The 13,939-nt window shown below is 40.7% G+C and overlaps 1 protein-coding gene across 2 annotated transcripts in view; it reads left to right on the forward strand.

Annotated features, from left to right (window-relative positions):
- The first annotated feature begins 2,256 nt into the window (after positions 1 to 2,256).
- Aadat (aminoadipate aminotransferase) overlaps positions 2,257 to 13,939 on the forward strand; it is a 39,835-nt gene continuing 28,152 nt past the window's right edge. Inside the window, exons 1-3 of one of the 2 annotated variants that reach the window (XM_006509397.4) lie at positions 2,257 to 2,693; positions 3,503 to 3,671; positions 12,394 to 12,526. In XM_006509397.4, the coding sequence (XP_006509460.1) occupies positions 2,627 to 2,693; positions 3,503 to 3,671; positions 12,394 to 12,526 (369 nt within the window). In that variant the 5' untranslated portion in view covers positions 2,257 to 2,626. The remainder of the gene's footprint in view (positions 2,694 to 3,502; positions 3,672 to 12,393; positions 12,527 to 13,939) is intronic. The other variant, NM_011834.2, reaches the window with a different exon arrangement.

The following is a 13,939-nucleotide window of genomic DNA, read 5'->3' on the forward strand; positions in this document are numbered from 1 at the left end:
GGGGAAGGCCTTGAGGTCTCAGTGGGGTCCAGGCTTTCATTTAACTTGCTGCTTCCCAACTGTAGAAATCATATGATCACTATTGAATATGCCAGCAAGATTTTGCTGAAAGGACCCTGATATAGCTGTCTCGAGTGAGGCTATGCCAGTGCCTGGCAAATACAGAAGTGGATGCTCACAGTCATCAATAGGATGGAACACAGGGCCCCCAATGGAGGAGCTAGAGAAAGTACCCAAAGAGCTGAAGGGGTCTGCACCCCTATAGGTGGAACAACAATATGAACTAACCAGTACCCCGGAGCTCGTGTCTCTAGCTGCATATGTATCAGAAGATGGCCTAGTCAGCAATCATTGAGAAGAGAGGCCTCTTGATCTTGCAAACTTTATATGCCCCAGTACAGGGGAATGCCAGGGCCAAGAAGTGGGAGTAGGTGGGTAGGGAAGCAGGGCAGGGGGAGGGTATAGGGAACTTTCAGGATAGCATTTGAAATGTAAATAAAGAAAATATCTAATAAAAAATAAAATAAAATAAAAAAGAAAAGAAATCTTGTGATCAGACACTTCAGTCTCCTGCCTCCGAGTTTCTCGGCCAATATGCCCTGAACTGTAATCCAGAGTGGCCCTCTGGTCCTTTAAGTTGCTTCCCCACGGGATTTGGTTACAGCAACAAGGAAGAACGACTAGTATGCAGCCTTTCCCTTGGACTGTGGTTTTGGTCTGTGGTGTATTTCTATAACCACAACCACCAATACCCCCACATCCTTTTACCTTCTCTGATGGGTCACTTTGTTTCCCTACCTGGCCAGAATCACCATTCACCTTATAACCAGGAAGCATCTCAGGTATTTTTCCTGTCTAATTCCAGGAGGTGGCAGTTTAAGTGGGGTTTGTCTCCATAGGCTCTCGTATTTAAACACGTTGTCCCCAGTTGGTAAGACTATTTGGGAAGTTGGGGAGGTGGGGTCTTGTTGGAGGAGGTATATTGCTTGGAGAAAGCTCCTAAGTTTCGAGCACCCACATCTTTCCCAGGGATCTCTCCCTGCCTCTTTCCTGAGAATCCAACTGTAATCTCTCAGCTACAGCTTCAGCGCCATGCCTGCATGACTGCCTGCTGCCATGCTCCCTGCCATGATGGCCAAAGAATCTAACCCAGCAGAACAGTGGACACTGAATCGAATGTTTTCTAAGTTGCCTTGGTCATGGTGTTTTATCAAGACAATATTTAAACTTAACTAAAACACAGAAAAGTCTGCATAGAAAACGCAGCAAGCTTTTTTTTTTTTAAAGAATCTTTATTTCATGATTTGATGGTCTTAGAGTCTATGCCTCGTGCTCTGTCTTCAGAGTGTACGAGTGCAGGAAGAGGCTGGCCTCCAACACTGAGAAGTCAGGCTATCTGTGGCACGTATTATTTTTAGAGTCAGAATGGTTATAACTCCAAAGCCCCTCTTGCCAGCCCGAGGACCATCCTCTTGGATGCAAAGTCCTTGCCTGACACAGCTAGTTTAAGCTACAGTGGTCAAATAAAGCTGACACCTCAAACGTCATGAGATGTCCTGTTCCCAGGGACAAGCTTGAACCCTGAGTTTTCAGCTGTTCTTTATTAATTTTGGAATTCACTCACTATATGGCCCAGGCACCTCAGCTTCCAAAAGTACTCCTTGAGCGATTCATTCACCGCTCCCTCCTTTAAATAACTGTGAACTTAAGACAGTTTCTCTTTGTATGGTCATCAACCAGGTAATTTCATACTCGATAATCGCTTTATCTTCACCATACCCAACACACTTTCAACCGAGCACTTACACAGTGGAAGCTTTGGAACTCAGTGGGAGAAGAGGCTGAGAATCGAGGAGACTGCAGATTTAGTCTTCAAATTTGGGGTTGGGAGTAACTATCCCCACTTACTCTACCGGGCTTCTACTTTGTAAAGTTACCTGAATTCATCTGGGTCCCCTTGAAGATTTGGGGGGTGGGGGTGAGAGAGGGAAGGGAAAGAGAGACAGAAAGGGACAGAGAGATAGAGAGAGACAGGGAGAGACAGAGAGACAGACACCTTGATACTGAGAAACAAGGCTAAGCACCTATTATAATGCCTGCTGCAATGGAATAAAACTACCACCAGAGGGTACTAAAGGACCAGGATCCTGAGATACCATCAGCTTCCAGAGGCTCATTTCAAAGATCTGAAGGGGAGGGTTTGGGGGGCTGGCCAATAGCAAAGCTGTGCTGCGAGGCTCTGAGCAGTTGCGAGACTCTGAGCAGCAAGGTCAAGAATCCACGCTGCGTTTATGTGAATTCGGGCACCGATCCCTGTTGTTATCGTGCATCACAGCAGGGCCTAGCGGTTTTCGTCTCTCCAAGCCCATCCCTGACCAGTGACTTGGGCTGCCTGTGGTCAGCTGCCATAGGCCGGCCGGCGGGGCGGGAGAGGGCACCCGGGTCAGCCACTGCCCCTCTGTGGATGGACTTTGTCCCTTCTGCCTCCTGACCCGGGTCTATTTAGATCTCAGACACCTACCGCAGCCGGTAGGCAGGCAGATTGGGTGGCACTACACAGGGACAGCTAACAGTGCATCCCGAGTGACTGGCTTTCTGAATCCTGCTCCACGCGACCAGCAGAGACATGAATTACTCACGGTTCCTCACTGCAACGAGCCTGGCCAGAAAGCCATCTCCCATCAGAACTACAGGTGAAAAACAAAGCCAGAGCCCTCCCTGCTCTGCAAGAGTGGAGTTTTCTTAGCGGAAGCTCTGCATGGTGCCCTGTTTTGGCGCTCACCGCTAGGGTTTGTGCCCATTCATTCAAGTGTGAAGACAACCTGTGAGCATTAGTGAAGGAGGAGTTATTTAACTTTTGTTCACTAAGAGCTTGGCTTGGAAGGCAAGGCAAGGCAGTGAGTATTTTTGCTGAGGTGTTGGAGATGAGCCAAAGGGCCAAGCATGAGGCACATCTTTCAAGCCAGCTGTAGAGAAAGGCTCTTAAAGGACTGGGGAATGGGACCCAGAGGTGGAGTTGGGACACACACAGGTATTGGGCAACAGGGAAAAAGGCCTTCTGCTGCTGGGGCCCTCTCCATTTTTCTTCGCCATCTGCATTCTTGGATTCCTCCCCCAGTGAGAAAGTCTAGAAAAATTTACTTTGTATTTATTTCAGACTAGCATTCAGTCTTAGCCCAGTATGCTGCTTTGTCAGACTAGAGGAGAGGAGTGGTAATTTAATAAACAGCAAGAATGTTCTGTCGGCTCTGGAGACTGCCATGCCCAACATCAGGTACCCAGTGAGGACAAATCCAAATAAATGATGCTTCTCGCTGCAGCTCGGTCTCTTCTGTAAGAACACTAATTCCATTTCTGACGGCAGAGTTTTTAATGATCTAATCCCATCTTTAATATAGCATATCAAGTACTAGAGTCGAGTATAGGACTTGGTCAGGGACATTAATGTTCAGACCACAGGACGGTGGACACATTTTTTTTCTTCTTTTTGTGTTTATCATAGCGGACATACTGAGCAAAGCACCAAAAACCCTCATCTCCCTGGCTCCTGGATCTCCAAACCCGAGCATGTTCCCCTTTAAGTCAGCTGCCTTCACTGTGGAAAACGGAAGCACCATCCGGTTTGAAGACGACTTGATCAAAAGGGCCCTCCAATACTCTCCAAGCTATGGGTAAGTAAGTGACCAATAGACGGTAGAATTCTATTGGTTCATTTTTAAATGCCATTGATGATGTGACTGAGATCTTTTGTTAATGGGGTGTACAATGACTGGGGAAGTTGGGAGAAGACTTTAAAATATTAAAAGCAAAATCAGTACTAAATGCTTCACACACCCCAGTGATGAGCTTTCAACCTTAAGTGACTGGGAGAGCCAGAGAAACATCTACAAGGAAGTCCCATTTGAGCTGAGTATGATACTGAAAAGAACAGTGGGAAGAGCATCACAGTGGGAAGAAAGGAAATGTATAGAACAGTCCTTGGATGTTCTGCACACACACACACACACACACACACACACACACACACACTTCCTCTCCCCTCTGGATCCACTCCCTTTCTGTCTCTCATTAGAAAAGGACAGGCTTCTAAGAGATAACAACTAAACATGACAAAATAAAATATAAGATGAAGCAAAAACTGTCATATTGAAGTTGAACATGGCAACCCAACAGGAAGGAAACAGCCCCAAGAGCAGGCGAAAGAGTCAGAAACACACTCGTTCTCAGAGTCGGGAATCCCATAAAAATACTAAGCTAACAGCAATAATATAAGCAGAGGACCTGGTACAAACCCAGGTAGGGCCTGTGCTTGCTATTTCAGTCTCTGTTATGTACCTTACTTAATTGATTCAGAGACCCATGTTCTCCTGGTGTCCTCTATCTTCTCTGACTCTTACCTCTTCCTCAAGATTCCCTGAGCCCTGAGGGAAGGGATTTATTTGATGGAGAACTCCAATTTACACTCTATATAGAATGTCTGGCTGTGGGTCTCTGCATCTCTTCCCATCTGCTGCTAGAAAAAGCCTCTCTGGTCGCAGCAATGAGCTATGACTATACCAGAGTATCATTAGGAATCATTTGTTTGTTTGTTTGTTTGTTTGTTTGGGGTTTGGTTTTGGTTTTACCAGTTGTGTTTGATTTTTTTTCCTGGTTTCCCAAGCAGTGCGGGTACAGGCTCCTTCCCATGAAGTGGGCCGGAAGTCAAATCAGACATTGGTTGGCTGCTCCCACAAGCTCTGTGCCACCACTGCCCTACAGATTGTGTCCACCTTTCTCTTTTAGTACTCCTAAGAGTAGCTTCCCATACCGAAGAAACTGGGATGTAGGGATGAAGGCTCCACATAGGCACCAGCTTGACTGCCTTGTTATGTGGGTGTTGTCCTCAGCAATGAGACCCTGCAGAGTCTGCAGAGTTCATCCTTTTTCTCAGTAACAGCCTTAGTTGTTTGAGGATATCCATGGGACCCCCTTGGCCAACAACTCAATGGAATGCAACCCAGTCCTGCCACTGGAAGTCTCGCCTGGCATCAAGTGATAACCTGTCAGAACTCCTTTTCCGCCATTACTAGAAGTCATCATCGTTCCCTCTTCTCTCCTGCAGACTGTTTTTTTTTTTTCTTTTCTTTTTTTTTTTTTTTTACATAACCTCTCCAGATCTATGGAATTTATCTTGTTTATTGATTGTTTAAGTGATATCCACTAATAAGTCAATAGATACCTACATGCCATATATGTCTTCCTGGATCTGGGTTACCTTACTTGACTTATAAGTCAATAGATACCTACATGCCATATATGTCTTCCTGGATCTGGGTTACCTTACTTGACTTATAAGTCAATAGATACCTACATGCCATATATGTCTTCCTGGATCTGGGTTACCTCACTTGACTTTTTTTTTCAAATTCTGTCCATTTACCTGCATATTTTATGATGTCAATATTTTTAACAGTTGAGTAATTCTCTATTGTGTAAATGTGCCACATTTTCTTTATCCATTCTTCTGTTGCAGGACACCTAGGTTGTTCCCAATTTCTGGCTATGATGAATAAAGCCACAAAAAAACATGGTTGAGCAAATGTCCTGTGATAGGTTGGAGCATCTTTTGGGTATATGCCCAAGAGTGATCTAGCTGGGCCTTGAGTTTGATCAATTCCCAATTTTCTGAGGGACTGTATTATTGATTTCCATAGTGGCTCTGATTACTTTATAAAGAATTCTCTGTTTAGATCTGTATTTCCATTTTTAATTGGTTTGTTTTTCTGATATCTATTCAAGAATTCTTTATATACTTTAGATATTAGCCCTCTATCAAATATGGAGACAGTAAAAACTTTTCCTACTCTATAGACTGCCATTTCATCCAATTAATGGTGTCTTTGCTTTTCAGTTTATTAAGTGTTGATCTTAGTGCCTGCACAATCTGTGTTCTGTTCAAGAAGTCTCCTGTGCCAGTGCGTTCAAGGCTCTTCCCCACTTTCATTTCCACCATGCTCAGTGTATCTAGTTTTATGTTGAGGTTTTTTATCTGTTTGGACTTGAGTAACGTACAGAGTGATAGGTTTGCAACTATTTGCACTCTTCTACATGCAGCCATCCAATTTGACCAGAACCATTTGTTGAAAATGCTGTCTTTTTTCCAGTGTATATTTCTGTTTTTTTTTTTTTATCAAAAACCAGGTGATGTGTAGGTATGTAGATTTATGTCTGAGTCTTCAATTCAGTTGATCAAAGTGTCTATTTTTATGCCAATACCACACAGTTTTTATTACTATAGTACAACTTGAAATCAAAGATGGTGATGCCTTTAGCAGTTCTTTTATGTTCAGAATTGGTTTAGCTATCCTGGGTTTTGTTTTCTTTTATTTATTTGTTCATTTGTTTATTTTTATTTTTCCATATGAAGTTGAGAATTCCTTTCAAGGTCTGTGAAGAATTGATTTGTGATAGAATGGCCATTTTTACTGTGTTGACCTACTGATCCATGAACATAGGAGATCTTTCCATCTTGTGAATCTTCTTCAAACTTCTTTTTCAAAACGTGATGTTTTTGTCATACAAACTTTTCCATTTGCTTGGATAGAGTTAAATAAAGATGATTTATATTATTTGAGGCTATTGTAAAAAGTGTTGGTTCTCTGATTTCTTTCTCTCTTCGTTGTTTGTTTATAGAAAGGCTACTGATTTTTTAAAAATTAACCTGGTATCCACCTACTTCTCTGAAAGTGTTTGTCGCTGGACAAGTTTCTTGGAATATTTTTCGATCACTTATCATATCATCTGCAAATAATATTTTGACTTCTTCCTTTCCTATTTGTATCACCTTGCTCTCCTACAGTTTGTCTTACTGCTCTAGCTAAAACTTTAAGTATTGCATTGAACAGTTATGAGTAGAGAGAACAACCTTTTCTTGTCTCTGCTATTGTAGTGGAATTGCATTGAGTTTCTCTCGATTTAACTTGATGTTGTCTATGGGTTTGCTGAAAACTGCCTTTATATGTTGATGTATGCCTCTTGTATCACTAATCTTTCTAGGACTTTTATCATGAAAGAATGCTAGATTTTGTCAAAGGCTTTTCAGCATCTAAGGAGATGATCTTGCAGAGTTTTTTTTTTCTCTTTGTTTATATGATAGACTACATTTATCAATTTATATATGTTAAGCCATTCCTGCATCTCTTGGATGAAGCCTACTTGATCATTGTGAATGATTTTTTGATGTGTTCTTGGATTCAGTTTGCAAGTATTTTCTTTATTTTCATGTCTATGTTCATAAGGGAAGTTGGTACATAATTCTTTCTTTGTTGGATCTTTATGTAATTTGCATATAGGTGTGAGTGTAGCCTCATAAAATGAATTTGACAATATTCTTTCTATATCTATTTTGTGGAATAATTTTAGGAATATTGCACTAACTCTTGTTTAAAAGTCTGGTAGAACAAAATAGAAGTAGAAGGTATTCTACCCAACTCATTCTATGAAGCCACAATTATTCTGATACCTAAACCACAAAAAGACCCAACAAAGATAGAGAACTTCAGAACAATTTCCCTTATGAATATATATATGCAAAAATCCTCAATAAAGTTCTCACTAACCTAATCCAAGAACACATAAAAACAATCATCCATCCTGACCAAGTATGTTTCATCCCAGGGATGCAGGGATGGTTCAATATACAGAAATCCATCAACGTAATCCAGTATATAAACAAACTCAAAGACAAAAACCACATGATCATTTCATTAGATTCTGAGAAAGCATTTGACAAAATCCAACACCCATTCATGATAGAACTCTTGGAAAGATCAGGAATTCAAGGCCCATACCTAAACATGATAAAAGCAATCTACAGCAAACCAGTAGCCAACATCAAACTAAAGGGTGAGAAGCTGGAAGCAATCCCACTAAAATCAGAAACTAGACAAGGCTGCCCACTTTCTCCCTACCTTTTCAACAAGTACTTGAAGTCCTAGCCAGAGCAATTCGACAACAAAAGGAGATCAAGGGGATACAAATTGGAAAAGATGAAGTCAAAATATCACTTTTTGCAGATGATATGTTAGTATATATAAGTGACCCTAAAAATTCCACCAGAGAACTCCTAAACCTGATAAACAGCTTTGGTGAAGTAGCTGGATATAAAATTAACTCAAACAAGTCAATGGCCTTTCTCTACACAAAGAATAAACAGGCTGAGGAAGAAATTAGGGAAACAACACCCTTCTCAATAGTCACAAATAATATAAAATTCCTTGGCATAACTCTAACTAAGAAAATGAAAGATCTGTATGATAAGAACTTCAAGTCTCTGAAGAAAGAAATTATAGAAGATCTCAGAAGATGGAAAGATCTCCCATGCTCATGGATTGGCAGGATCAACATTGTAAAAATGGCTATCTTGCCAGAAGCAATCTACAGATTCAATGCAATCTCCATCAAAATTCCAACTCAATTCTTCAATGAATTAGAAAGAGCAATCTGCAAATTCATCTGGAATAACAAAAAACCTAGGATAGCAAAAACTCTTCTCAAGGATAAAAGAACCTCTGGTGGAATCACCATGCCTGACCTAAAGCTGTACTACAGAGCAATTGTGATAAAAACTCCATGGTACTGATATAGCGACAGACAAGTAGACCAATGGAATAGAATTAAAGACCCAGAAATGAACCCACACACCTATGGTCACTTGATCTTTGACAAGGGAGCAAAAACCATCCAATGGAAAAAAGACAGCATCTTCAACAAATGGTGCTGGCACAACTGGTTGTTATCATGTAGAAGAATGCAAATTGATCCATTCCTATCTCCTTGGACTAAGGTCAAATCTAAGTGGATTAAGGAACTCCACATAAAACCAGAGACACTGAAACTTATAGAGGAGAAAGTAGGGAAAACCCTCGAAGATATGGGCACAGGGGAAAAATTCCTGAATAGAACAGCAATGGCTTGTGCTGTAAGATTGAGAATTGACAAATGGGACCGCATGAAACTGCAAAGCTTCTGCAAAGCAAAAGACATCGTCAATAAGACAAAAAGGCCACCAAAAGATTGGGAAAGTATCTTTACCTATCCTAAATCAGATAGGGGACTAATATCCAGTATATATAAAGAACTCAAGAAGGTGGGCTCCAGAAAATCAAATAACCCCATTAAAATATGGGGCTCAGAGCTAAACAAAGAATTCTCAACTGAGGAATACCGAATGGCTGAGAAGCACCTGAAAAAAATGTTCAGCATCCTTAATCATCAGAGAAATGCAAATCAAAACAACCCTGAGATTCCACCTCACACCAGTCAGAATGGCTAAGATCAAAAATTCAGGTGACAGCAGATGCTGGCGAGGATGTGGAGTATGAGGAACACTCCTCCATGTTGGTGGGATTGCAAGCTTGTACAACAACTCTGGAAATCAGTCTGGCGGTTCCTCAGAAAATTAGACATAGTACTACCAGAGGATCCAGCAACACCTCTCCTGGGCATATATCCAGAAGATGTTCCAACCGGTAAGAAGGACACATGCTCCACTATGTTCATAGCAGCCTTATTTATAATAGCCAGAAGCTGGAAAGAACCCAGATGACCCTCAACAGAGGAATGCATACAGAAAATGTGGTACATCTACACAATGGAGTACTACTCAGCTATTAAAAAGAATGAATTTATGAAATTCCTAGCCAAATGGATGGACCTGGAGGGCATCATTCTGAGTGAGGTAACCCAATCACAAAGGAACTCACATAATATGTACTCACTGATAAGTGGATATTAGCCCAGAAACTTAGGATACCCAAGATATAAGATACAATTTGCTAAACGCATGAAACTCAAGAAGAATGAAGACCAAATTGTGGACACTTTGCCCCTTCTTAGAATTGGGAACAAAACACCCATGGAAGGAGGTACAGAGACAAAGTTTGGAGCTGTGTCAAAAGGATGGACCATCTAGAGCCTGCCATATCCAGAGTTCCATCCCATAATCAGCTTCCAAATGCTGACACCATTGCATATACTAGCAAGATTTTGCTGAAAGGACCCAGATATAGCTCTCTCTTGTGTGACTATGCCGGGGCCTAGCAAACATAGAAGTGGATGCTCACAGTCAGCTATTGGATGGATCACAGAGCCCCCAATGGAGGAGCTAGAGAAAGTACCCAAGGAGCTAAAGGGATCCACAACCCTATAGGTAGAACAACATTATGAACTAACCAGTACCCCAGAGCTCTTGACTCTAGCTGCATATGTATCAAAAGATGGCCTAGTCGGCCATCACTGGAAAGAGAGGCCCCTTGGTCTTGCAAACTTTATATGCCCCAGTACAGGGGAACGCCAGGGCCAAAAAGTGGGAGTGGGTGGGTAGGGGAGTGGGTGGGAGGGTATGGGGGACTTTTGGGATAGCATTGGAAATGTAAATGAGGAAAATACCTAATAAAAAGTATATATATATAAAAAAAAAAGGACGGAAATCACGCCCTAGAAAAAGCAAGAAAGTAATCCCTCAACAAACCAAAAAGAAGACATCCACAAAAACAGAATGCCAACTCTAAAAACAAAAATAATAGGAAGCAATAATTACTTTTCTTTAATATCTCTTAATATCAATGAACTCAATTCCCCAATAAAAAGACATAGACTAACAGACTGGCTATACAAACAGGACCCAACATTCTGCTTCTTACAGGAAACCCATCTCAGGGAAAAAGACAGACACTACCTCAGAGTGAAAGGCTGGAAAACAATTTTCCAAGCAAATGGTCTGAAGAAACAAGCTGGAGTAGCTATTCTAATATAGAATAAAATCGACTTCCAACCCAAAGTTATCAAAAAAGACAAGGAGGGACACTTAAGAAAAAAAAAAAGTCTGGTAGAATTCTGCAATAACTCATCTATCCCTGTACAATATTAGGGTTGGGATACTTTTAAAGACTGTTTCTACTTCAATGGTGTTTATAGGTCTATGTAAATTATTCATCTGATCTTGATTTAACATAGATAAGTGGTACTTAAACTATCCATATCCTTTAGATTTTCCAATTTGGTGGAGTAAGGGTTTTTAAAGTATGCTCTTATGATTCTCTGAGATTTCTCAATGTCTGTTGTTAGGTCCCCTTTTCATTTCTGCTGTTATTTTTTCGGATATTCTCTCTGCCTTTTAGTTAGTTTGGATAAGACTTTGTCTAGTTGATTTTCTCAAAGAACCAGCTCTTTGTTTTATTGATTTCTTGAATTGTTCATTTCATTTCCACTTTATTGATTTCAGTATGGTTATTTCTTGCCATGTACACCTCTTGGGTATGCTTGCTTCTTTTTGTTCTAGGGCTTTGAGGTATGTTGTAAAGTTGCTACCATGAGAACTCTCTGTTTTAATACAGGCACTTAGAGCTATAAACCTTCATCTTAGCACTATTATCATTGTGTCCCATAAACTGGGGGCATGCTGCATATTCATTTTCATTGAATTCTAGAGTGTGATAGCTGTATGCTGCCTGTTTTCCTGGTCTACTCAGCTGGTATGTCCTCATGGAATGCCTGCTGATGCTGAAGGCTGGGAGGTAGTGGTGAGTGGGGGAAGGGACAGTTAGAAGGAGATAGTCTGTGAGATCCACAGGACTTGTGGGCAGAGGAGGAGAGCTGCAGTAGTGATCTGTTGCAGTGCTAGGGACAAGGCTAAGAATTGAGTCTGGGGGAGCAGAGAGAGCTTAGAAAGTCTGGCAGCTGCCTACCAGGTTCTCTGACACATGTCATGATGTTTCCTTTTAAATAAGAATATAAATTCTAACTGCTGAACAGTAAACTCAACCATATACCCCAAGACTCCCTTTAGCTAGTCTACTTCCAATGATGAAGGTTAATTTATTAATTCTTTATATAATATTTTATTAAACGTATTTGTGGCCAGGTACAGTGGAATATGGGTCAGCTCAAAACCAACCTGGGCTATATATACACAGTCAAAATAAAGAAATAAAAAGTCTTCTGTTGGAAGAGTTTATTGAAATCATCCTATTAATGTGTACATGAATTGGGTAAACATCTAGTTTATAGTAATCATGCTAAAAAGTAACGAAGACTCTATCTTGTAAAGAATGTTCTAGGAGGAGAAAAAGCCTTCAGGCTTCAAATTAAGTAGGATGTAGATTCAATCTTGAATTGTGGATTAAACGACTGGCTTTATGTGAATTGCTGGCTGATTGAATTTATGTGAATCTCTTAACATCTAACTCTATTGCCTCATTTTTTAAATGAGAATCCTGATATTGCTGAAAGGCATTTGAGAGATTTTTAAATTGAATGTATAATGAGTTTGATATTGAGCCACTATTTCTTCTCTGCCGACTATTTTCTATGATTATTATGACCATAAGTTTTAAATTACATTGTATGTCTTAGAATTCCAGAACTTCTGTCCTGGCTAAAACAGTTTCAAGTAAAATTGCATAATCCCCCCACTGTCAACTACCCACCCAATCAAGGACAGATGGATCTCTGCATCACATCTGGCTGCCAAGATGGTCTCTGTAAGGTAAGAACGGAAGGAAAAAGAAAGTGGTGTGTAGAGTCAAGCACACTCCTGAATGTGGACCTCTCCCAGGAGCTACTAGGGGGACATGAGTTGTGGGCTGCTTGTGGCTTTTTGTTTGTTTTGTTTTGTTTTGTTTTGTTTTGTTTTGTTTTTGTCTTCACCTAGTATAATAAACAGGAAACTCGAAGTCAAAAGATAGGATGTGGGGGCACACACAAGGCAGGTACACATGCTCTGGGTTAATCAATTGACATTAGCAATCAAAATAACCTTTTCTTTCTGTGTTTAGAAGTGGGAAAGAAATTAGCTACTGAGTAGGGGGTTGCTAGAAGAGAAACATTTGTGTTTTTATGGATTCACACTTAGAAATTCTCTCAAAGATACGACTTTCTTTGAAAATGCATACAGTGACCTTTCCTTGTGGAAAAAGACAAAAAAAAAAAAAAAAAAAAAAAAAACTGTTTCTTCATTACCTGTTACAATTCCAGTCATGCCAAACAATGAAGTTAGTATAAGTGACTTTATACTATGACATGTATATGTCATATGAGACCATGACAATAATCTGATTTAATATTTGTTCCATGTGTTCAACAGCACTGTTAATATTTGCCTCTTTCTTTTTTTAAAGTAAATTAACTTCATTTCTACCTGGCTGTGTCAATGATAGATTTTTTTTTTCATTTCTCTTACATCTATTTTACTTTTTAATTTATTCTTGGAGAATTTCATGAATACAAGGATATATGATCATATCCCACCGTGTATTCCCTTCCTCCAATTCTCCTGAACCTACAAATATATCTTCCTCCCAAAATCACATTCTCTTCTCTTTTTTTAATAACTGAGTAAGTCCAATTAATGCCCACCTATGTGTGTCTGGGTGTGGAGCCACTCATGGGAGCACTGGAAACTACCAGTAAACAAATACTCCAGGGAAATGATCCTCTCTCCCTCAACAGCTGTCAACTGCCACTACTCGATCCCCCAGTAGGGGTGACCCTTTGACAGCTTATCCCCCTTCCAATCTCCATTCTTTAATTAGTGCAATAGGGGAGGTATAGCTTCCCTTTTCAATTAGAACACTTGATGTTTATAGCCCCCCCCCCCCCACACACACACACCAACCAGGGAAAACTGATATGATATACTGTTACTTTTATTTTTTAAGACCCATGTCAGTCCCTCAGCTGATTTCCTTGGTAACAAGCTGTCTTGGAAAGGCAGAGTCCACTAGGAACTATGTGGGGGAGTATGTTTTCTGTAAGATGTCCAAAGCTCAGAAAGTAGTCTCTCTCCAAGGCTATCTTCTCTCTCTCTCTCTCTCTCTCTCTCTCTCTCTCTCTCTCTCTCTCTCTCTCTCTCTCCCTCCCTCCCTCCCTCCCTCCCTCCCTCCCTCTCTCTCTCTCTCTC

The sequence above is a fragment of the Mus musculus genome, chromosome 8 (assembly GCF_000001635.26).
Source record: "Mus musculus strain C57BL/6J chromosome 8, GRCm38.p6 C57BL/6J".
Taxonomy (NCBI): domain Eukaryota; kingdom Metazoa; phylum Chordata; class Mammalia; order Rodentia; family Muridae; genus Mus; species Mus musculus.